We start from the raw sequence: 25,177 nt of genomic DNA on the forward strand, positions 1-25,177 counted from the left end.
ACTGAAAAAAAACAAAAGAACCGCTCTCTCTAGTTTTTCCGTTCTGTTGCCTATCTTTAATTGCAGGTAATTGCCGTGATATCTATTCTCTTCATAGTATTATCTACGATAGCTTTGACACTCAATACATTACCGTCCCTGCAATCCGAACATAACGGCACCTCCCAGGACAATCCCGAGCTAGCGATGGTTGAGGCGGTGTGCATCACCTGGTTCACGCTCGAATACGTCCTGCGATTTAGTGCATCGCCGGACAAGTGGAAATTTTTCAAAGGCGGCCTCAATATAATCGATCTGTTTGCCATTATGCCCTACTTTGTGTCCTTGTTCCTGTTGGAGACCAACAAGAACGCCACGGACCAGTTCCAGGATGTGCGCCGGGTGGTGCAAGTCTTCCGCATCATGCGCATCCTGCGAATCCTTAAGCTGGCCCGACATTCAACGGGCCTGCAGTCGCTAGGCTTCACGCTGAGAAATTCCTACAAGGAGCTGGGTCTGCTAATGTTGTTCCTGGCAATGGGCGTACTCATATTTTCGTCCCTCGCATACTTTGCTGAAAAAGACGAGCCTCAGACCAAGTTCGTATCTATACCCGAAACATTTTGGTGGGCGGGAATCACCATGACAACGGTTGGCTACGGGGACATCTACCCCACTACTCCGCTTGGAAAAGTGATTGGTACCGTGTGTTGCATATGCGGCGTACTGGTAATCGCATTGCCCATTCCTATCATCGTTAACAATTTCGCTGAGTTTTACAAGAATCAGATGCGGCGGGAGAAGGCCCTTAAGCGACGAGAGGCGCTCGATCGTGCCAAGCGCGAAGGAAGCATCGTCAGCTTTCACCATATCAACCTGCGCGATGCTTTCGCCAAGAGCATGGACCTGATAGACGTCATTGTCGACACTGGTGAGTACCATCCGATAATCTTCAAACAATCCAACTAATAGTTTTTTTTCACATAACACCTAGATCGTAAGTGCTTACTACAACAAACCCACAAAATGATAGATCTTCAGTTCGTACTGTAAGGTTTAATGTATCTAGACATTATGTTTACTTTGCCGAAACAAATCCAAAACATTAGTCATCATCTCTAGCACGCATTTAATATGTAGATGTTGTACTGTAGTGGAATTAACTGGATTCTAATTTCTGTTTTACTGTGATACTATCTATGGTTTAAGAGAAATTTCATTTGTTATACGTCTGATCAATCCTTAGTTTCCGTTGCTGGTGTACTTTCATTAGAACGCTAACGTTGTTTACATGTCATATACTTTCAAACTAAATATCTAAAACAATATCAACTACAAATTATATGTGTCCAAATATACATAAAAAATATGTTCAATAGTCATTATACAAATAGCTACAATTGCACAAACTAAGGTTGAAGATCATGAGAAACAGACTATATTGGAGCATCGGAAAAATCTTACACAATTCAACAATTGCAACACTATAACAAGGTTATCTCTACATACAAGTGTAGTAATAATAGTTTAGGCGTATCCATCAAGCAATGTTGAACCAGTAAAGATCTCTGTTTTTTACCAAAATAACAAGAACAGGTACATCAACAACTTAGACTTACAAACTCAGCAACTCATCATCGACAATGTCACTGCCGAATACAACACCCAATATTCCTTGCATCAGAACGAAAATCTTCAACAATTGACAGCAACACCACAGGAAGATATATATGTATGGACAAAGAAACATCGAATTACAACACCCCCGAGTACCTACTTATTGCAGCCGCAAAATATTAAATTAACTAACTGAATTAGCAATCACCTGCACTCAGAAGCAGAGAGAGACACACACGTGCATGGTGCAATGACGCTAAGTTCTAGAGCCCGTATATCCTACATATAATACGAGACACCTTCTTCTACGTGGCATATGACAGCAGGTGTAATATACTACAGAGAGCATTGGCGCAAAAAATGGTATGCAATTGAGATTTATGTCTGACTGCATTTTGCGCTTGAACTTTAGTTTTGTCATATCGTGGATTGTTGAGGATCCTACTAAGATAGCGAAATATATAACGTTTACGGAAAGGAGCAGTCCGCATTGTCATGATGAATTATTGATCTGAAAAATAAAGATGGAGGTATGATACAGAAACTCACCACCAGTGCAAGGACTTGTACTCAATTGGTTGGAGATGCTTTTAATAGTAGAACTTTCAATTTCAGTATCAAACTATTCGACCGATTGCTAACCTCCGCTCATAGGTTTGGATTATTCTATTTCGAGAGAATTACAATTAACCGAAATAGTTGTGAACATTACTGAAATTATTTTGATACAAGAAGAATCTTTTTACAAAATGGAACATTCATATAAAACCGCCTTAATACCTAAATTTTTATTGGGGATTTACAGTTCCATTACAGAGTTCTAGTATTTGTGTTCAATCAGTGATTGTAACAACCAAATTTTACTAAAAACTACAAAGCGTCTTCATCAACCTGAACAATCCCGATTTTAAAAGTTAATACGATAAAGTATTTTTGTGTGATCATAAGAATCTTAAGTGCTATTCTAAAAAAATGGGTAAAATCCAGTAAACACTTTCATCCCGTTGCGATTTTTTAAGAGACACTTGAGCGACCGAAAATAATAGTCGCAAGGACAGAACATGCTTCGTAAGCCCCGTTTCAAATATATCAGAGCCTAAATCCCGGATATAAACATAAAAATTGGACTGGGATTTTCCTTTGTAAGAATCGGATAAAAAACGTTCAGTAAAAAAAATCGGAAAATAATATATCCGATTCTTATAAAGCAGTTTTTATTAGCCGACTTTTAATCTTGAACATCAAAATATACGGATGCTCCTACGACCGATTTATTTATTTTTAATCGATTTTTATACTGGAGGTTCACCCTTGCCGAGTTTTACGGGTGAGAACTTTTTAAGCGATTCTTATACTCAAGGATTTCTGTCCGATTTCTATGCTTGAAGTTTATTCCCGATTTTTATATTCTAATATGTTTTAAACGGGTTTTGCGAAGCATGTTCTATCCTTGCGACTTTTATTTTCGGTCGCTCACTTGAACTTAAAATATCCTCAACTCGATTACACAACGGTGCCCCCAGAAGTATAACACGGTATGCAAAAGAAAATTTATTGAAAATGTGCGAGCCGGTCAACTTTGGTCTCGACTTGAAATTTTCGAATGAAAACCTCCCGCACATCAACACTTTCTGAATGAACTATTGCTATCTGAACGAATCAGCTCTCATCCTACCGTACATGGCACAAGAGCTTCCTGCTCGGTCAAGACCGGCCTAGCTTCCAACAAAGAGTGTTGGTCCGCCTGTTTCCTGTAAGCTTTTCCAACATGCACACTATTTGGCAAAGTTCATTCTACGGAAATTTTGAATCAGCACACAACGTGACGGCTCGCTGTAAAATGTGAGGACATATTTCAGCTGTAAATGCAAATTGCTCGATGAAATTGATATTATGTGGTATGTAGTCTAGGGTTCCCAAATGCTCCAGGCTTAGGCCGAAACGGATGCGAACCGCATTCGGCGCATTCTGTCCTGTGTAGAATGCATGCCCAGCCGAGACTTGTACATGAACAAGAGCGATAATTCAGCCGGGTGACATGCCCTTTCCGATTAGGTGGTCCTAGGAAATAAACCTGCGACACTGCACTGTTTACTGTTTTTTTATGCATAAAATGTGTATAAGCTTATTCATGGGGAAAATATGGGCCAATTTTCATCTGATGGAAACGTGAAAAAAAAATAAACTGTTCTCAGCAACGGAAACCGTGTGTGAATTATGTACAAAGTAATTCTGTACGTGAGCCGATAAATTTTGGCAAATTGATTTTGCAATAAAATTTACTGTTGCCATTCAGTGAAACGATCGATTCCAGACAGATGAACCCAACATTCGTGCAAATATAGCGCAACAGGAAGGAAGTGCAATATCTGTTGGTATAACAGTACCAGTACTAACAGACCATGAGTAGTGGTGTTACCAGGGATTTTGGGAGTTAATCTCTAACCATGCTGATGGCATAGTCCTGATTGAGAATTTGCACTGAATAATCGGATGCAATTTGTCCCGAACTTCACCATGACCTAAGACAAAGAACTGATTTGGGACTCGCACCAGACATACGGTACACTTTGAGCGTACAGTAAGCTTTTCGGGAAAACTTGGCTTTCAAACCTAGGATAGCTTATTTATCCTATACGATCATTGCTAACAAAATCCCTACTACCAAGAATATCTAGCAATTATCTGGTTGCAGCATTTTCTTAAACAAAAAGTACTTACCAGTAAGAAAAAATCAAACAAACATGTACTGATTTCATTCATTTTTCACTTTCTTTGCAATTTTTTAGAAATTTTGGGGGAAGCGAATTTACCAAAACTTTTGTACATTATGATGTATCATTTGAAAAAGATTCTGCAATTTGTCTATTATTTTAAATATCAACAAGCGACTCGATAACGAAGCTTTTTGTAGAACGTCTCTGGAAAAAAAAAAAACAATTTGCGGTGTTAACTACTATTCAAAAACTACCTAACTGATTTATTTCAGACTTTGCATACACACTCTACGTAAAAAATAACTAACCCCTACGTTGAGTTTTTGGAGATAATTTTTCAATTGGGAGTTTTTTACTCATTAAGAATAAAAATTGCAATTTTTCGCGAAAAATTCCACCATTTCGCCCCCTCCCCCCTTAAACATTGAACTTTGATTGGATTGCCGTGACTTCTGCACACTTTACTCTGATCTCGTATGCCAGTATTAGTCTAACAATTATTATGTAGATCCACTGAGTATACTTGTGTTTGAATCCCCAATATTTGCAGAAAATTTATCTACATTGGCCGAAGGCCATGCAAGCCTTCTTGATTCTGCAATAGATGTCAGCTCACCAATTTAGCTTTGAGTCAAATATTACCCCAACTTGATCTGCAATAATAATTTCAGTCAAGTCAAAGAACTTCGTTGCATGAGAAGCATTATTGCTATTTTATTTGGTTTGGCTGATAGTCCAACATGAAGACTCCATTGCTCTACAACACATAAGGCTTGCTGGATCAAGTCAAATAGTGTGTTGATGCAAATACATTGATCATTGTATGATAATCATCGGTGAAACCATATTTCGGAAACCCAAGCTCATTAAGTCTCCCCAACAAACCATCAACTACAAGGTTATTGAAATGCCTTCGTGTCGACCGAATGTAGTGGTCGCTTAAACGTTCTACTGATGATTTGAGAAGGAAGGAGTTAAGCTTGATCGGTATAAAGCTCTTTGCCTCCTCATAAGTGACACGACCACCATTGGGAATAAATTTTACAATTATTATCCACCACGCTAATGGGATGTATTCTGTTGTAAGACTACTAGTAAGCAATTTTATCAAAATATGCTTGAAGAATGATCCCATCTTTTCCCGGGGACTTATTCGGGGCAAAACTTTCAATCGCCCATTTGATCGACTTTACCATACTGGGTTAGGATCAATAGCATATCCTTGAGTTTCAGCTCTCTGTATGGAGAACCAAAGATCCGGATACGCAATTGCATTACTGTAGGGCAGTTGCATATCAAACGATATGAAGTTCCGCAGTCGAATTCACAAAAATCACAAGAATAACACTCAGCGCGCTGTATAGTAGCCATGTGATAGTAATAATTGAGTTTACAATTTGATCGATTCGGTTGTCACACTTCTACGATCAAATGCCCAAGAATCAAAACTACCTAAAAAGAACGGTGATGGCTCTGTACAGCCTGGAAAGTGAGTGCTAAAAGACAGTTGAGTATTACATTTTTTTTATTCAAATCGTTTATTTGATAAGGCACGTTGCGTTAGCTTAAAGGTCCCAATTTTGTTTTGTTTTACATTTTAAATTGCTTAAAACTAGGGGATTACATATTGATTTTTTTTTTAAATGAAACTAATGCGATTTTATAGCTATCTTATATATCTATAATTATAATATTATTTTCGTAAGATTAGGGGGGTCATTTAGTTTTTGTGGCAATATGGTTTGACATTTTTATCAGTGAGATTATTGGAGCAAATAATGTTTAACTAAGGGGGACAATTTTTCACAACTATCTTAAAAGTAGGAATAACTAGAGGGCATGATTGAATTTTGTAAAGATTCGTAATTATAGTTATTTTTGTGGGTAGTAGATTTGGGCATTTTCAACGAGATTATATAATATAATAGTTAAAACTAGAAGAGACAAGAAGAGCTAAATACTTCGTGATGATATTGGGGGGGGGGGGGGGGGTAGTAGGGGTGTTACTTCTGGGTATAAGAGTCAGGGGAGGGAGGCTAGACAAAGATGGCAGGGAGAGAAAATTATTTCAGTTTCAGGCATCGTGAGATCAACGGATGGATTACAAACTCGGGTGGCCTTCATCAGGGGAATCATGTACTGGGACGCCGGGTGGTCCTCCTCAAGATGGCAGGGGTTTTTCCAGACGATTTCGTAGTACGGCTCAGATGTGGATCGGCTACATTTCGATTTAAGCGTGTTATGTTCGTGCCGAAGGTCCCGTGTTTGTTGACTCATTCGATACAGATGCTTTGATACAAGTGGAAGAGGGTTCTGAGAATGATAAGGAAAATAAGAAGGGGCAGTTAGACTTGTATATTGATGGTTTTCACAAAGGTGTATATAAGGGACATATAAAGGACATCGCGGCTTGCCAGCACCTCTCGAACCGGGACGTTGGTTGGTCTTCCTCGGGCCCGCAGGGTATCCATTAGCCGAGACCTGGCGGAACTGTACTCGGTGCACGCCCAGACAATGTGCTCGATGTCGTGATAGCCGTCGCCACAAGCGCAGATACCACTATCCACGAGCCCAATACGCCGGAGATGTGCATCCAGCGTGTAATGGTTTGCCATGAGTCGGGACATCACACGAATGAAGTCACGACCCACATCCATCCCCTTGAACCAAGGTTTCGTCGATACCTTAGGGATTATCGAATGTAGCCACCTTCCCAGCTCCCCACTGCTCCACGAAGTTTGCCAACTTTCGAGGGTTCTCTGATGAGTAATACTGAAAAATTCGCTGAAGCAAATTGGTCTTTCGTAAACGTCTCTTTCTAAGGTACCCACCTTAGCTAAGGAGTCTGCCTTCTCATTGCCCGGAATAGAGCAATGAGAAGGGACCCATACCAAGGTAATCTGGAAAGAGTTGTCAGATAAAGCACTCAGTAGCTCCCGTATTTTCCCCAAAAAATACGAGGAGTGCTTTCCATGTTTCATCGAGCGAATAGCGTCAATGGAACTGATGCTATCCGAAACGATGAAGTAATGGCCTGCGGGTAATGTTTCAATGACTCCAAGGGTATACTGAATGACAGCTAGTTCTGCGGTGTAAACTGAAGCAGGGTCACTGAGTTTGCAGAAGGCGGTGAACATTTGATTGAAAATACTGAAGCCAGTGGACCCTTCGAGGTTTGATCCGTCAGTATAAAACATCTTAGAACAGTCGACTTCTCGGAATTTATTATAAAAAATATTTGGAACCACTTGTGGGCGTATGTGGTCCGGAATTCCACTAATCTCGTCTTTCAAGGATGTGTCGAAGAAAACAGTAGATTCAGAAGTATTTATGAAATGCACACGGTTGAGATTGTAAGAAGAAGGCTTAATATTCTGCGCCATGTAGTCAAAGTACAGGGACATGAAACGGGTCTGAGAATTGAGCTCAACAAGCCTTTCGAAATTTTCAATCACTACCGGGTTCAAGATATCGCATCGAATGAGCAATCGATATGAGAGTTCCCAAAATCGATTTTTCAACGGGAGAACGCCCGACAGCACTTCGAGACTCATCGTATGGGTCGACTGCATGCACCCTCAGGCGATACGCAAACAACGATACTGAATTCTTTCGAGTTTGATGAAGTGTATGGTCGCGGCGGAGCGAAAGCAGAAGCATCCGTATTCCATTACCGACAGTATCGTTGTTTGATACAACCTAATTAGGTCTCCTGGGTGGGCACCCCACCATGTTCCGGTTATTGTACGAAGAAAGTTGATCCTTTGCTGGCATTTCTGTTTCAGATACCGAATATGGCATCCCCAAGTACCTTTCGAGTCGAACCAGACCCCTAGATATTTTACTGCGAAGACCTGAGCGATAGTTTGACCCATTAATAGAAGCTGCAGTTGTGCTGGTTCACGCTTCCTTGAAAATACAACTAGCTCAGTTTTCTCTGTGGAGAATTCGATACCCAGCTTAATAGCCCAAGCAGACAAATTGTCCAAGGTATTCTGTAATGGTCCTTGTAGATGGTCCAGCTTTGGATCCCGTAATAGACACCACGGCATCGTCTGCAAGTTGCCTTAACGTGCAGGAATTGTCAAGACATTCATCAATGTCGTTGACATAGAAATTGTATAACAGGGGGCTTAGACATGAGCCCTGGGGCCATGTAGCTAAATCGTGATGTCGATAAGTCACCATGCGAAAAATGCATGTGCTTTTCCGACAACAAGTTTAATAAAAAGTTGTTTAAAGTTGCGGAAAGACCATGCTGGTGCAGCTTCTCTGAAAGAATGTTGATCGAAACTGAATCAAAAGCCCCCTTAATATCTAAGAACATTGATGCCATCTGCTCTTTGCTAGCATAGGCCATTTGAATTTCTGTTGAGAGCAACGCAAGACAATCGTTCGTCCCTTTGCCTTTGCGAAAGCCAAATTGTGTATCTGACAGTAAGCCATTTGCTTCGACCCAATTGTCGAGGCGGGATAGGATCATTTTCTCGAACAACTTCCGGATACAGGATAGCATTGCGATCGGACGGTACGAATTGTGGTCGGAGGCTGGTTTTCCTGGTTTTTGGATGGCCATGACCTTCACTTGTCTCCAATCGAGTGCACAGTGGCACGACTTAGAACAAAAGGTGGACTAATGTCCAAACTTTGCCGAATCGGTTCAAAAAGGACGATTTTATGTAATTTTGGTACGCTGAATTCGTTTTTGATATTAAAACAATTCAAAAATAAGCGTTTACTATTCATTAGGGTGCCTCAAAAATATTTTTTTTCGAGATCGCTCTTAACATTTGTGTATATTCATTTTCGTGTGCTAAATCGTTTTTGATATTAACACATGTAAACAATTTTTTCATTATACGTTAGGGTGGCTCAAAAAAAATGTATTTGTGAAGGTTCAAACATTAAAGATTTTTTTAAAGAAGTTTTTGTGCGTTGAATTTCCATTTTATTTGTAAAAATAGAAATTAACTTTACTACTTATTAGAGTGGCTCAAAAGTAAGTATTTTGTCTTTTATAATGATTTTTTTCAATAGTAATTTTGGAATTTATTTTCCATATTGAAACGAATTAATTGACATCTCATTATGGGGCTTCAGAAATGACTATTTTGTTTTTACGGATCAACTAAGATGTGTTCGACTAATTTTGAAACATTTAATTCATTAGTGGGTAACATTTTCTATCATTTTCAAAACAAACATTTTGAGCGTCTTAGTGGAATGTTTAATTACATTCACTAATCAACAAGATGGTTAACGATTAGGTAGGTGTGTTTTAAGGTATGTAGATTGCTTATTTGATATCTTTAATGAAAATAAATCCAAAACCCTTTTTTCTTGTATATGGTTCATTAAACAATGGTGTTATTTTATTTGGATAATATCGCATACCCTTAAGCTATATCAGTGCTATGCAAATTCGGATCAAACTAGTCTCATCAAATGACTAGAACTCAACTGTGTTCACTCTATTTGACAGTTATTGCGTAAGTTAGCAAGAAATAGTTCCAGAAACATTTTATAATCTATTTCTGATGGTTGAAAATATTTACTGATTTCCAAACATTATCAATACCTCTGCCATCTAAAAAAACATATTTCCCACTCGGCTCGTTACTCTTGATCACTAGTAAAACCCTTGTAGATCATGCTCTCAATGCTATTTGAAAGCTGTGCATGTATTAGTGTCATTATTCTAGCTATAAAGTGATTATTTAAATTCAATAGCAGTAATAACCATGCGTCTCCATTTACAGATTTTGATTGCCTATCGCAAGTTTACGCAAAACTAGCTTATACTCATTTTAAAGAGAAAATTAAAAGCTTTCGAATGAGTATAGTGTGATCGCGGGCATTCACGGGCGTCGTTGTTGTTATCGCATTAGAAGTTCGAATTCCATAAAAAATTATGACAAACAGTTATCTAAACACTAACTAAACCGACTTTACGATGTAATTTTATCACATTTATGCATAAAATCAACCATTTCTTTGAAAAACGAAAATAACCGGATGTAGTTCCTATAGTCAAATTATGCAAAAAACACTAGAATTATGCCCTTAAAAAAGCTGCCAAAAATTCATTTTACGTTCAAATCACTTGAAATCTCGCAAAAATGTCTCCGAAGGCTCAGCTGATAGGACAAAAATACTAGCAAGATTATCGCATAACATTCAGATATGGACTTAAGTCCGGGCTCGTCCCACTGTGGAGTGGGACAATGTTAGCCTCGAGAAACTTATTAAATAAGTTCAACAAGTGTCTCTTGGCAGAGTCAGGCAGATTCTTGAACAAGTTGAATTTGATTCTGTCTGACCCCGGAGCTTTATTGTTACACGACAAGAGAGCAAGTGAGAACTCCACCATCGAAAAAGGTGTTTCGTTCGCGCTATCGTGAGGAGACGCGGCGCGATAAATCTTCTGTGCCGGGGCGGAATCCGGACAAACCTTCTTGGCGAAATCGAATATCCAACGGTTTGAATATTCTGCACTCTCGTTAGTACTGTTTCGGTTTCGCAAACGCCGGGCCGTGCCCAAAGAGTGCTCATCGATGTTTCTCTCGTTAGTCCGTCAACGAACCGGCGCCAGTATCAACGTTTCTTGGCTTTCATCAAACTCTTCATTCGCGTTTCTAACGTCGCATATTGTCGATAGCTAGCGGGTAAACCGTCGCACAGTGGCGGGTCTTCAAACAAAAGTCGGACAAAACCTCAAATGTTACCCAAATTGGCTGAAAATCACAATTTAAGCTAATTTTGAGGTGCTGAGCTCATTTTTGATGTCAAAAGTCGTAAAATATTGAATGCATTTTTCCATACAGTGTCATTGAACCTTTCTTATAACTATGATTCCGTTTTCATGATAGATTTTCCGTTACTGTTCACCAATGTCAGCAATATCATAAAAAATGAAGAACACTACTTTAAATCCATTGTATAACGTGTTGGTTTACTGTAGATTGTCTAACTATTTTACACAAAACACCATGGGCCTCCATATCAGCAACAAAGCTTCAAAATCTCCTTAAAACTTTTTGCGCACCTAGGCGCAGAACGAGATCATGATATTCGAAAAGTAGAGGTTATTTCCCATAGAATATATACTATGTGACCGTTCCGAAATGTTTCCGAAATTTGTACAGAATACATTAGTCAAAAAAGTATTTTTGATCTGACCACCTCAAACATATTTAAACTAAAAAGTCATAGTTCCAAGCAAATTTACCAAATGTATTTTATTCACTAACCAACTACTTTCGTTTCTCTACACAATGACGCTAGTTGTGCTAAAATCGGACCAAAATCAAAAGAGCAACATGCATATGAAGTGAACAGAGCAATGGTGGTTTCGGAAATGAAAATCATTAAAAAATCCGGACTTTGCTACGTTTAAACTCTTGTTAAAAATCTTGTTCTTATCCAATGACCATAAAATTTTGAATATACATCATTCAATACATGAGAAATTTGGGAAAAATATAAAATATAAATATTCCAAAAATAAATTTTTGAGGTTTTGGCCAGCCTCCAGCCACTGTGCGTCGTCCCAGAAGGTCTTATACGCGGCGGCCTTCTCCGCGTACACGTCTGAGCACTCTTTGTCCCACCACGGATTAGGAGAGCGTTTTTGTATGTTCGCGCCGGATACTGGCTTAGTCTGAGCTTGAATCGCGCTGTCGAGAATCAAGCCAGCCAAAAAGCTGTACTCTTCCTCCGGAGGAAGTTCTTGGGTAGATTCGATGTTGTCGGATATCGCGGCAGCATAGCTCTTCCAATCGATATTTCGTGTGAGGTCATACGAAATATTGATTGATTTCAATGGCCTTGAACCGTTATTGATTGAGACTACAATCGGCAGATGGTCGCTGCCGTGGGGATCAGGAATTACCTTCCACGTGCAATTTAACCGCAGCGATGTTGAGCAAAGGGACAAGTCTAAGGCGCTCGTGCGCGCTGGAGGAGCAGGAATCCGTGTCATTTCACCCGTGTTTAAAATTGTCAAATTGAAGTTATCGCAAAGATCCTGATTTAATGAAGACCGGTTATCAACATAGAGGCAACCCCATGCTGTACCGTGAGAGTTAAAGTCTCCTAAAACTAATCGCGGTGCTGGCAGAGATTCTAAGATGTCATGTGGCCGTCGGTGCCCAACCGCGGTGTTGGGGGGAATATATATGGAAGCTATGCAAAGGCTTTTGCCTTTGGTTGTTACTTGACAATCGACAACTTCAATACCTGTTATCGAGGGAAGGTTAATTCTGTAGAAGGAATAGCACTTTTTGATCCCCAAAAGCACTCCTCCATAGGGGGTGTCTCGATCCAGGCGAATAATATTAAAGTCGTGGAAGTTGAGATCTATGTCGGAAGTTAACCAAGTTTCACATAATGCAAATGCATCGCAACTCAAATTATTTATTAAAATTTTGAAGGAATCGATTTTCGGAATGATACTTCTGCAATTCCATTGCAGAACAGTGATCAAATCCGTGACCTCGTTCGATGAGTTAACCATCGAAGGATACAATCGCTGAGAGGAGGGGCCATTTAGCAGTCAACTGCTTCAAAAATGTTCACACTGTAGGGAGAAAAGCTACCATAGGATCAGTAATATTGAAAGTTTTTATTATCCAGTCCACTATGTCCGAGAGTTTTATAATTCCAGTGCTGTGATTACTCTCGAACTGAAGCAAAGGAACACTTGGGATTTTTGATGTTACTGGAAGTGCTGGGAACTCCTTCTCTGAGCTTAATCCTCCGAGAACAGGAGCTAATTGCTTCGGTTTTGTTGCAACACTTCCAATAGATGTCACTTTCGGAGCCCCGTCAAGGGACACCTTCTGGCCTTTACAAGGAACATTACGAGAGGAAATGTTCCTCCTCTTCCTATAACTTCTAGGCCCCCTAGCAGATGTTCCCTCTTGTGGGTTACCAGCCTCGCTCTCGTCAGGAGGCAAGTGAGTATAGATGTTTGCTGAAGATGGTGGCGTAGCATTCTTTAACATTTCTGCGAAAGAATGTTTCGATCGTGGAATGTACGCGGGACATGCCGAGATATCATGCAGACTCTCCGCACAGTAAGGACACTTTTCGGCTTGCTTACTGCACGAATCATCTAGATGATTCTCCCCGCATTTTCCACAGCGGGACTTATTGCTATAATGGGTGGCTGTGTGACCCAGTTGTTTATACTTTGTGCAATTCATGACCCGCGGCACAAACAGACGCACAGGCAGACGAACCTTGTGCAAGAGGACGAAATTTGGCAAAGCGGTACCAGCGAAGGTCACCCGATAAGAGTTTGATTGGGGGTACGTTTTTGAACCATCCCCCGCAACTACTACTGAGTGCAAACGTTTGCACTAAAGTATTTTCACTGGCTGAAGTAAGCGGTCTCTGAAACGGCCAAGCCCGTACTTCAGCAGATCCTCGCACGTCAAACTCTCATCGGTTACGACGCCTTCGGATTGTACTTTTACAGCTGGAATATACACGTTATAATCCCGCGTAAAGTGCTCACAGCAAACAATATCGTTTGCCTGCTTTGAGTTGGCTAGCAACACCCTTATCTTGTCCGAGCGGACCTTTGAAATTTCGGTCACAGCCGAGAACCGTTCCGTCAAGTCTCTAGAAATCTGAAGAAGATTCAGTGATTTAGTCTTGGGCCAAAAGAAGACCACAAATGGACCAGTTGAGAGTTCTGGATAGCATTTGGGCCGGGGGGAGCCTTAAAAGTTAAACCCGATTCAACTTCCATTTGACCATCCGGAGAGGGAACCATAGAAAACGTCAACGCACGGGATCAGCGCCCGCGCAGACGGAAGAAGGAATAAATGTGGTATAAAAGACAAAAACCACTTAGCTTTAAACTGGAGTCCAACGACGAACCAATCCAGCTTATACAGCTGGCTATTGTTTAATCCTCACACGCGAACAAAAGACTGAGGACCGAACCGAACTGGCAAAATAACCTTGAATGCGGATTAACACTATTCTTTATCGCCACACACAGCACTACGGACTAGAAAAAACAACCTCTGTCTCGATGGAGAGCTCGAAAACGAATGAGTACTACATCTTCGTTAGACCAGTAGTCACCATTAGCAGTTCTAATCGAACTGACATGAGATTCTTTCGATTTTGAAAGTAGCTTATTTAATCTACTAATCTTGTTGAGACTTCAGACATTTGTGCAGAGTTTTTTCCGGAGCATCGAAGGGAAAAATTACGTATACTTTGCGAGCCAACTTAAATACCTTCGACCCGTCCCTGCGTCTGAGATTCCAAGCTCTTCTACATAACTTTGTCAGTCATGCAAGTTCGGTATTCCACCAAGGGGTTTCTCTAGAAGTACGCATGACTAGAACCAAACAAGCCTATTGGCATGCTGCTACTATGAGTGAGATTGGCTTATGTACGATCTCATCCGAGTCACTTGGAGATTTAAGAAAATACCCATGAAACCTAGTCGCCAATCCCTCTTCGTACAGGTCCTAGTTCGTCGATTTAGGATTGCGATATGTGACCATATCTAGTGAGATGTTTAAATGATCAAAGATGGCGTTCTTATGATCAGATAACGAGGTGCGAGCTCGTTGGGTACGAACCAGTTTGCCAACTCATGCGTACCATCGCACTATCAGAGCCGATAGGTAACAGCTCTGCAAATTTGTACTACTTAAGTATTCCATAGGAATATTCGATGCCTCTCAAATTAATATCCGATCTGCCCCAAATTATGGGCGAAAGGCTAAAGAATATATGTTACTCCGAAGCTTACAGCATATGCATAAACCACATTATATTGGATTTCAATAAATACGTTCAATTTTGCTCAAACCAACCACTAGTAATTTTAACAATTTTATCCATAAATGGGTAAAAAATTAAACTATAAACTGTAATAGATGATTTTGTAAAATGGTTTTCCCTTTTAATTTAAATGGTTTCCGTTTTGGTTGCAGTATTTCCTGAAAAGTTCGAAAAAATAAGAGAATCGCACCAAGAATAGACTTACAAGCGTTATAATGAAGTCAATGCTGAGGAAATAAACCTACATTAGCTCCTAAGAGCGTATTGAAATAGTGTAAAAAGGAAAACTCCATATCCTAGAACACATGTTCGCCTTGCTTCAAAAAACTATCCATTTTGATTCCATTTTATAGAGCATACAATGTCAATTAGGTAACATCACATTACGCACTAAATGTCGTACGCGAGAACAAAAACTTCACTCTGCATTATACGCCAGTAGCTAGTGCTCGACGTTGAACGACGACGCAAGTTAAAACATTAATATACTACAACAAACCGGTCGTATATTGCTCGCGTAAGCCTTCACCTAAATTCAGCGGAAGGTTCCTCCTTGCATTGTATCCCACCCACACCACACGAGAAGTCCCAGTGACCAGCTGAATTTTTTCGACACTTATAGTTATAGCAACAGGAAACATAAGCAATTTTACTTCAAGGCCATCTGTTGCAACACCGTCCGCAAAGAACTGACGACCACCGTAAAACTTCTTGTGCCGTCATGAGTGACCTGCTAGTTCTGCCGCCAGGATTGGCACCACCAGCTACTAACTCGGTTAAAATTTGTAGTCCATGCTGCCACGGACAAGAAAAAATGTAAGCATCACATCGGCACGAAAAAATGGCTGGCTGAATAATTTACACCACCCCGACGGTACCGGTACACCGAGTACGAATTGGTATATGACTGCGGCAAGACACTGGTACAGGATACAAGTTATGACCACCCCCAGCAGAATAAGCGTTTGCTGCACATGACTTGGAGATTTCGGCACGACTTTTTAGTTGGACGTTTGCAGGCTTATTTCGGTGAAAGGAATATTGGGACTTCAGTTCCGGTTGGCGTTTCGGTAGAAAATAATGATGAACATGGTTAGACACATTGAACAATTAAACAATATTACACATTCTTGAATATTATAAGCATTATATTGTACAATACACACAATAAAACACCAGCAATATTTTCTAAATAATATTTGATTTAGTTCTGTTGAAATTTAATGGTTTAGTTTTTGATATTAGATCTTCATTCCCTGTAAATGCGATTCCTTGGTAAATATTTAGAAGAGCTTAGTTAGAAAAAAAAAACATTAAATGAACATTTTCTAGTGCCAATTGTAGTGTTACAAAATGTTTTCTCAACAGCATCATCAATATGTATTAATAGCGGCATAAATGTAAGATACTTTTTCGCCTTCAATTAGACCGTTTATATTCATCGCCTTTTTAACATGTCAAAAGCAACATGCACAATCCGAAGACCTCCTCCTGCAACCAGGAACAAAATTTGCTTTACATGCATCCAAAATGATTAGCAATATATTTCCAATATTTAGGAAGTCGCTGCCCTTAGGTTATGTACCGTGATATAAACAATAGTGTAATGCAATTTGTTTTCCGAACAATTGGTAAGTGCTAATAAAAAATGGGGGGAAAATATTGCTGGTCGTTATAGATGGTTAGCTGTTAGACATATACATAATTTTTTGTAATGATTCGATGCAAATGTAGCCTTTATAATCTATCTTGAAATCCTCCCAACGCATCATTCCCCGCGTAATAATGAAATCTGGTTGACTGTAAACACTAATACTCCCTTGCCAGGTGATCAAAGTGACCCGATGGAATCACCGGTGGAATCGGTGATGACTACACCGTTAGCAGCTAGACGAAGGCAACCACCGCTCTCATCAAGACTGGCCGAACTGAACGAAGAACTGCGAGCCGAATCACCGAGTACGATAAACCCTTTTAGTGATTTTATTAGATAGCTAAAGTTTTATGCTAAGCCGGCAAACACGAATGTTAGTATCGTGCTCTGCAACTTGCCGCTCGTTGTTATCTAAAACCAATATAGCGTAAACCCAAGCAAACTATCGAGTCCTTAGAATGCTACTAACTAATTGTACAGTAAATGTGTAAAGTATCCAAACTGCAAGACATCAAATCTACACTTTGTTGTACGCACCCCCATATCAACAAGATCGATTCCGATAACAATAAACACTCGCATATACCCCAAATGCTACTAGAACCAAAGGCTGTAAGATAACAATCCCTAGGGGGTTCATGTACAAACTAAAGTTCAGCTTAGATAGGGCTGTCGAATAAGTACATTCAAGGTCTAAATATGTAAACTATTTATATCAGCACAGAGCAACAATCAACTAGACTTCGATGGAAACAGCTTAGTGTTGGATTATTCGTACATTATTGATAAAACTTCTCAGACTTCAGCTAATCTGCCTCTTAGGTTTGGTATGGCTTACTTTGCGGTATTACTGTATGTACGTCAAATAAAGTGATTCAGTGATCCGTTTACAACATGAAGGAGCTTACTTTAATCCCGCACTTTATCCGCCAATCTAGGAAGATAATTGTGCAGAACAATTAATTGTCCAATTGTTTTCAAGCAAAGAGCTTTCGTTTAAAATTACAGCAAGCTGAGGTAACTGAGCGAGTGAGGTTGGTGGTATTGCAGAATGAATATTGCAATTTCAACATAATGTTAGGTTTAACTTTAATTCATGTTCGCAGATTTGTGTCCAAAGTTTTTTCAACCATTGATCAAACTAACTACAGTTGGGTCAGATTTTTGGAGAAATCCGCATCACGAACTTTTTTGAAGCTGTGAGACCATATTCAGATTGTTATTTTATTTCTGCATAAATTCATAAAAAAAAACTATGATTTCGTAAAGTTTACGTTTACGTTTACGAAAATTCGAACCATTCTTCTGAAATAATCAATAATAAATCTCGCATTCATGAAACTATTTGTGCTTCCACTAAACTAATTCCAGTGAAAAAATGCAAGGCTTAACACTCGAATATTTAGTTGGGTTACTGTGATTAAATTCTGAATATCTTTAGTCTTTTTTATGATTGCGTTGCGTTGCGTTGCGTAAGCACGGTATACTTCGTAGATGGCAGACTGACGACTCTCATTTCCAGCCAGACTACTTAAGGAGCATTGTTTGGGAATAACAATTGATCCAGTCCAAGCGAGAGTTTCGCCTGAGAGCCACCATTGCGGACCACAACCATCTTTACCGTAACTTGGAAAGGAAGTGTTGATGTGGTACTTACTTAACGGAAGGCCCCGACTCAGTGACACTCCCATAAGTACCACGGATTGGGTAGTGGTTGGGTTGTTAGTCAGGATTCGCTTCAAGCAAGCGATGCGACTGAGACTATATTTTCGTGCATGTTTGAATAGTTTATTTACTGTAGGATACGTAAATCTTCTAGGCGTTTTAACTCGTTTGTCGAGATTGTTTCATCGAAAACAACTTGAACTCCGGACAGCCGGCTGTCGGGAGTGTTGTTGACAATGTAAAATGGACCGTAAACAATGAGTTTAAAAGTGGTATGGTGGAACATTAAAAAATTATGTCACGCAAAGATTACCCAATACTAACTAACTCTCTGTCATATTACCACGTTATTTTTCCCCCTGCACTTCTATTCCGCTAATCGCAAAAGTGTTCATGTTCTATGGAATTTTCTATATACATGGCGCAATCGTGCGTAAAACGGCCGATTGCGTCAAAGCACATGACGTGCTCCCCTCCCATTTATGTCACAATTAGTCATATCTCTTCCTCCTAATAGCGTGGCAGAATTTATAAATGGTCCTTATTGGTATAATCACAAGCATATTGAAATCCCGTAACTTGAAATTTTCCACCTCGTTCGAGAAAACGTTCCGATATTACAATGAAGACGCGAAACAGAAAAATATAAATGCTGCGTTCCTAAACGATATTAACATCATGAACGAATCAAACATCCCCCGTCTCCAAATAGTACGTACTTATTCTTAGCTCAGTATAATTGACTGATGACCTGAAATGATTTCCGCAAATTGGTAATTGGATTTGAATTGATCTTGCGAATTGCCAATTCTCCACCCTCATACATAATTCAAAAGTCATTCACTCAGACAAGACCATGCGTATTTCCCACCCGCATTAAAGACCCAGTGGATTCGTTTCCTATTTGGTCAAATAAACACTAAACAAACAAATAAATTAGTTTGTTCAGTCTAAAGAAATGTCAGCTCAATTGGCATCAACCGGCGGATATGTGTTCCCTTATAATGCCATCAAATGAAAGTACATTTAAAATTACATACGACAAAATATGTGCAATTCAGAATATAACGAAATGAAGATTGCTTAATTATTTGCATTTAAAAAAAAGATCGTAAAAAATTAGTTGCATAACCAAGGTAGTTCATTTTCAAAGATAGCACTGCTGATGAATCACTGTATACAAATTGGTGGTAAGGGACGCGGACGAAAATAGCCGACCACCGACAATATCTTTAGTTTTTTATGATTATACACTAATTTGTATTAATTATATCGACTAAAAGAGTCGAGAATTAAAAGATGAGCATGATCTCACGAGTTAGTCACGACTTTCGTAATGTCTATGTACATTATCGTGATACTTTATTAATGAGTCCGCGGATTTTTTAGGCCGAGTTTTGTGATTCATGTCCATATAATTTTACTTTTCGTTATCATGATATTTTATTTATATTTTATTCATAAGTTTTCATTTTTTATTGCAAGTGTGTAATCACGATTTTTGTGATTTCTACGTGCGCTATCGTACTATTTTATTCACAAATTTACTATCGAATTAACAACGCGGAGTCATGATATCAGCAGCTTTAACATGATTTTTATAATCTTTTTTCGCATTATCGTGATATTGTTGCTGCTGTGCTATCTTATGACAATCGCCATTTTTGGGTAAACTGAGTTAGATATGAAACATTACTTGTCTCAAAAAACTCTACAAAGTGGCGTTTTCAGAATTTTGAAATTCTGCATGGTTACTGAGATATAGCGAGAAACGCGATGAGAAATAGTGATTTTTTTGCTTCAAATCACTGTATCTTGGGATTTTCTCAAGTTACTTTGAATAGATGTTTTATTGTGTAAAAATGTCTGAGGAACATAATGACATAATAATTTTTGAAGAAGAAAAATACAAGTAGGGGAGAGTGAGGACTCCTGATCCTTGGGGATATTTAAACATAATCTATAAACAAAACGTTATCACAATATAAAAAGAAAATGAAATATTTAGTCGATTATGATCTTTAAAAGCAAACCTAAAAGCAAAAAAAAAAGCTCGGAAAAGTTGTCTATATTTTTTTTTTCAAAATATGTGTTAAAAACGATCGATTTTTTTAACGGTTGGATAAGATCGTCAAACTAATTATATATGAATTAATGTTTCAAAGGTTTTCTTCCATTTAATTCCACTATGTTTTTATACTTAAATGCACTTGCACTTCACTATTTAACAGATACCGGTATTTCGATTACTACTTGTAATCTTCTTCAATATTTGTGTCAGTCTATATATGAATATTTTCAAGTACGATTACTTTCGAAGTGCTTTTGTCTAGAAAAATACGTTTTTAGAATAAAAAGTTTCACAACATATACAAACTTTCAAAATGTAGGGGAACCCGGGGCTATTCGGACCTACCTAAGCAAATCGCCCTTTAAGGAGGATAGATATGAAAAAAAAAAATACCAATCAAGCATCCTAATTGTTAGTTTAAAACCTCAGCCACCTTTGGGTGCTATAAAAGCTTATTTGTACCACTCCATGGCAGCGCTAGGCGACGATTTGCAAAACTCCATGTATTTCCATCCTTTTACAATGCAGGGGTAATTCGGATCTCCCTACGATGCAATTCAAACCGTCATTTTTTACAATGGAATTATGTTTACCTATGAGATATTTATTAGAAAAACTCCTTAAAAAGCAAAAAAATGCGTTACACGAACTTAAACCGGTTAGACACAGAGGTCAATTGGCGCATCATGTATTTCCTTTGCTGTGGCGTGTGCAATGATATGCACAGCCGCAAGCCGCTGAACGGTGATTGATGGAATGAGGAGTCCGAATAGCCCCGTACGCTCACTTCGCACAAAAGTGGAAAGCGTCTTGAAAATGTCAGTGTTTTCATCCAAACAAAAATCATTCCATTAAATAGGAGCCTCAAGCTTTTTGAAACACTTACTTTTTATTTTCTTCACTTTTATTTGTTGCTTTAATCAAGGATTTAACGTTATATTGATTTTTGTTTTGAGGATAGCAAAAAAATGAAACACGTTGCATCTCCGTGTTAGTAGATAGGGAAATGAATCAGGATATATCTTGGTAGATATTGTGATTTAGCTAAGTACTCACGCGCTTTATCTTTTCATTTTAGATCAAAGTTTTGAGGTGTGCAACCTCTTGTAGAAATATGATTTACGTTCGAATACGCATTTTAATAATTGTTCTTCCGCGGGGCGTTACATAAAAGGATAATGCTGCGTGGAATACAAAAGAGGTTTCTATTCATCTATAGACATCTTGGCAATATGTACGAAAGTCACTCGCGATCAATTTCCGAGAATTTGAAAGCGCAATTTAAACTCCGAACATCCGGCCATCGGGAGTATTGCTTCTTATTAACACTTCAATGATAATTTCCAAAGTTTGCAGTAGGGGAATTGTGGGAAAAACCGATACTATGGGTAAAACCGACACCCCATAACTTAACCTAGTAATCAAATTTTTATTCATTTCATAATGACACTTTATTATTAGTACGTTTATGTAGAGCATTTGAAGCAAAATTGGATTTACGTTAGTGCGCCGAATGTCATAAAAATAAACAAAACATACGACAGCAGTGTTCATACTCGTCTGGATGTTGAATTTTGTTGGCAGATTTTAAGATTTTAACCGAGCAAAAGCTTTTAAAATTACCTAATTTTTCAGTACCTATTATTATCGGCTTTTCCTATGATCAACTAGGTGCATTGAAGACGAGTTTGAGAAATTCAATATTTTTAATTGCTTTTATAAAAAAAATGTGCGCTGTTGAGGTAAAACCAACACCCTATGGTTAGGGTAAAACCGACACACTGTTAAGATGGTTGTGTATACTTGCGATTCATTACAAAAAGCTGGGGATCTTTGTGGCACTTCAATTAGACTCTTAGCACACTATAGTAATAGCAGAAATAAACAGAAATACTTTTATTGTGTTTATTTCTTGTAAGTCTCTTTTAAAATTAAAAATTGGTATTTTTGCTTATCTGATTCTATCGAATCTTTTGCTATTTCTGCAAAAAGCTCATCAAACCGAATTTCTAGTATTCTCTTGGTTTGTCACAGACAAACTTTATCACAATGAGACAATGATCTTATGTGTACCCAATAGATCGTTGATGATCAGAGTCCGAAAAATCAAATCTGAAAAAGATAGTTTTACTAAGAAGTGTGTGTGTGTCACTTATAAGTGAATGAATCCGATTAGCAGAACGTAGAACGCTTGCAAATCTTCTCTTACGAAATAAAACGACACTGAAGGTTGCAATGATGTGCGTGAGGATTAAGATTAAGGATTAAGAATTCTCTGGAGAAGAATTCTGCATAAAAATTATAATTTTTTTGGTTTTGTGGCAACTCAGAAAAAGTGTTAAGCTTAAGGTAATTCCCCTACAAAGCAAGCATACAAAAAGTATGAAAGATATCTCAACTGAATGTGAAGAAATTCACTGCGAAATGTTAATGACAAGTTGGCATCTCAACTGTAAGTCAATATCAAATAAATAACTGTATGAAAACATTCACATAGAAATTGATGAAAAATTGCGTTTTCCGTTGGCCTTTAGTAGGTCAGGATCAGGTTTTATGATCATTTGATTTTCTTTTGTACTAGCAATTATTTGAATAGCCATTAAGTAGGATTGGAAATGAAGAAAATTAAAAAAGTCAAGTTATTGGCTATTTATGATGTACATTTTTAGTACTGAAGTATATGGCGTAATACAATTTCGTATACAAGGATTCGTTCTTAAGTTATGAACATACTTTTCTTCGCTATTAATGTTCATAACAGCGAAGAAAAGTAAAGTAAAAATGCTCGAAAACAGTTTTTACGGTCAATATCACATAACTTAAAAACCGTCAGCTTTGGAAGTTTAGTTTTTTAGACGAATTTTGTAACGTAAAAGATTTTCGGTTAAATTGATTTTAGTGAATAATCCTCCTAGATGGATGCATTAATTCTTCAAAATAATTTAGTCTCGAAAAACTTACTACTTTTTTTGAAGAGTTGATTTTCCATGATTATTTCTAGAAGGATTTATCACTAAAATGATTGTATCAGTTTTATATGTTTTTATGTTGGGAAACTTGTTGCTAAACTTTCACTTAAATGTTTCACTTACCAATCAATCTAAGGCCATGTTGTCCTTTGCTGTATCAAGAAGTCGTCTCCAGTTCACTCTGTCCATGGCTGTTTGTCGCCTCGCAGTGCACGAAGACTCCTCATGTCTCCTTCATATTGGCCGATCTCTCCTCCTTGTAGCTATCGGATTAGTTTCTAGAACCATTTTTACCGATTTGTTCATCATTCTGAAAACATGCCCAGCCCACCAAAGCCGCTCAAAATTCGTTGTGCGAACAATGCGTGGTTCTCCAAGCTACTGTTGTAATTCGTTGTTCATACGCCGTCTCCGCATTTCGTCTTTCATATGCATCCCATCGTAGATCGTTCTCAACACGTTTCATTCGAAAATACTAAGAACGCGTTGATCTCCCGCCAGCATGCTCCAGGTTTCTTGGTTGTAGAGAACAACCGGTCTAATGAGCGATTAGTAGAAGATTAACTTCATGCGGTGTCGTACATTCGTCGATCGAAGGGTTTTTCGAAGCCCAAAGTAACAACATTCACCTGCTAGAATACGTTTCTAAATTTCTCTGTTGGTGTCATTATTGGCGGTCATTAGTAAGCCCAAATACAAGAGCTCACCCAGTAAACGAAATGGCGACTAGGCGGGTTAAAACATGCCGGCAAGCGGAAGGCTATTGAAACATTGTTCAAGGCAGCCCAACGTAACTCGCCAACAATCCGCCTTAATTGTGTGGGCATCAACCTCTTACGCTCATGTACTATGTCTTACGCTTTGCTTCTACCGTCAGTCAGATGTACGTTCCCACCATCGTCTCAAGATTGTGTGCCACAATATTGACGTTACCGGCAAAGCTAGCAGACTTCCGGAAAACCGTGTCAATCCTAGCTCTTATTATCACACCGCCCTTTCCGAGTTTCAAAAGGACTCGAAAGAATTTCTAATACTCATCACCAAGGATGCAAAATGCCTACCTTTTCCACGGCTGTAATTTTTCTGCCTACATTCTCATTTCTCTCTCGATGCTGCTGTCATTCGCTAGCGCAGGACGCCCAGCGCTGTACGGCTGCCTGTGTGTAAAGCAGTAACATGACAGAAAACTACTGTCCCCAGTACAGCCACCAGACGCGAGCGGTACAGCTTCGCTTTCCTTATTTTACATTTTTTAATATTTTCAATCTTTTTAATATTTTTATTCAAAAATGACTACAATGAATGCGGCTCATTTACGCCACGGCCGGCATCAACGCTTTCGTGTGCGGGACTCTCCCTTTGACTATGCAGAGAAAAATGTACAAAGCGAGAGAACAAACTTTACTACGCCACACTCTCACCGAGCAGTCGGAGTACAGCAGCAAAACAAAAATGTATTCTACTGCTGTACGGCAAAATGTACTCGGTTTGACTACTGTTCTGGCAAGAGCTGTAGTGATGCGTCGCTGTAGCGGGCTGTACGGCTTGTGCAAATGTAAATATATCGAAAAAAATGTAGTTTATCGGTACCGTTGGCATCCCTGCTCATCACACATTTTCTCAACGAACTCGCTTGCTAACGGTGATTGGCGGCGACAAAGAACTTGGGAGAACACGTTCAGCAATATGATCG

At 38.9% G+C, this 25,177-nt stretch overlaps 1 protein-coding gene across 8 annotated transcripts in view; it reads left to right on the forward strand.

The window, feature by feature from the left end:
• The window catches only part of LOC131694055 (potassium voltage-gated channel protein Shab), a 368,174-nt gene that overhangs the window by 270,751 nt on the left and 72,246 nt on the right, over positions 1–25,177 (forward strand). For 7 of the 8 annotated variants that reach the window (XM_058982410.1, XM_058982412.1, XM_058982414.1 and 4 more), the window contains exons 6-7: positions 67–910; positions 16,953–17,084. In XM_058982410.1, coding sequence (XP_058838393.1) covers positions 67–910; positions 16,953–17,084 — 976 coding nt within the window. The remainder of the gene's footprint in view (positions 1–66; positions 911–16,952; positions 17,085–25,177) is intronic. The other variant, XM_058982415.1, reaches the window with a different exon arrangement.

Source organism: Topomyia yanbarensis, chromosome 3, assembly GCF_030247195.1.
Source record: "Topomyia yanbarensis strain Yona2022 chromosome 3, ASM3024719v1, whole genome shotgun sequence".
Taxonomy (NCBI): Eukaryota; Metazoa; Arthropoda; class Insecta; order Diptera; family Culicidae; genus Topomyia; species Topomyia yanbarensis.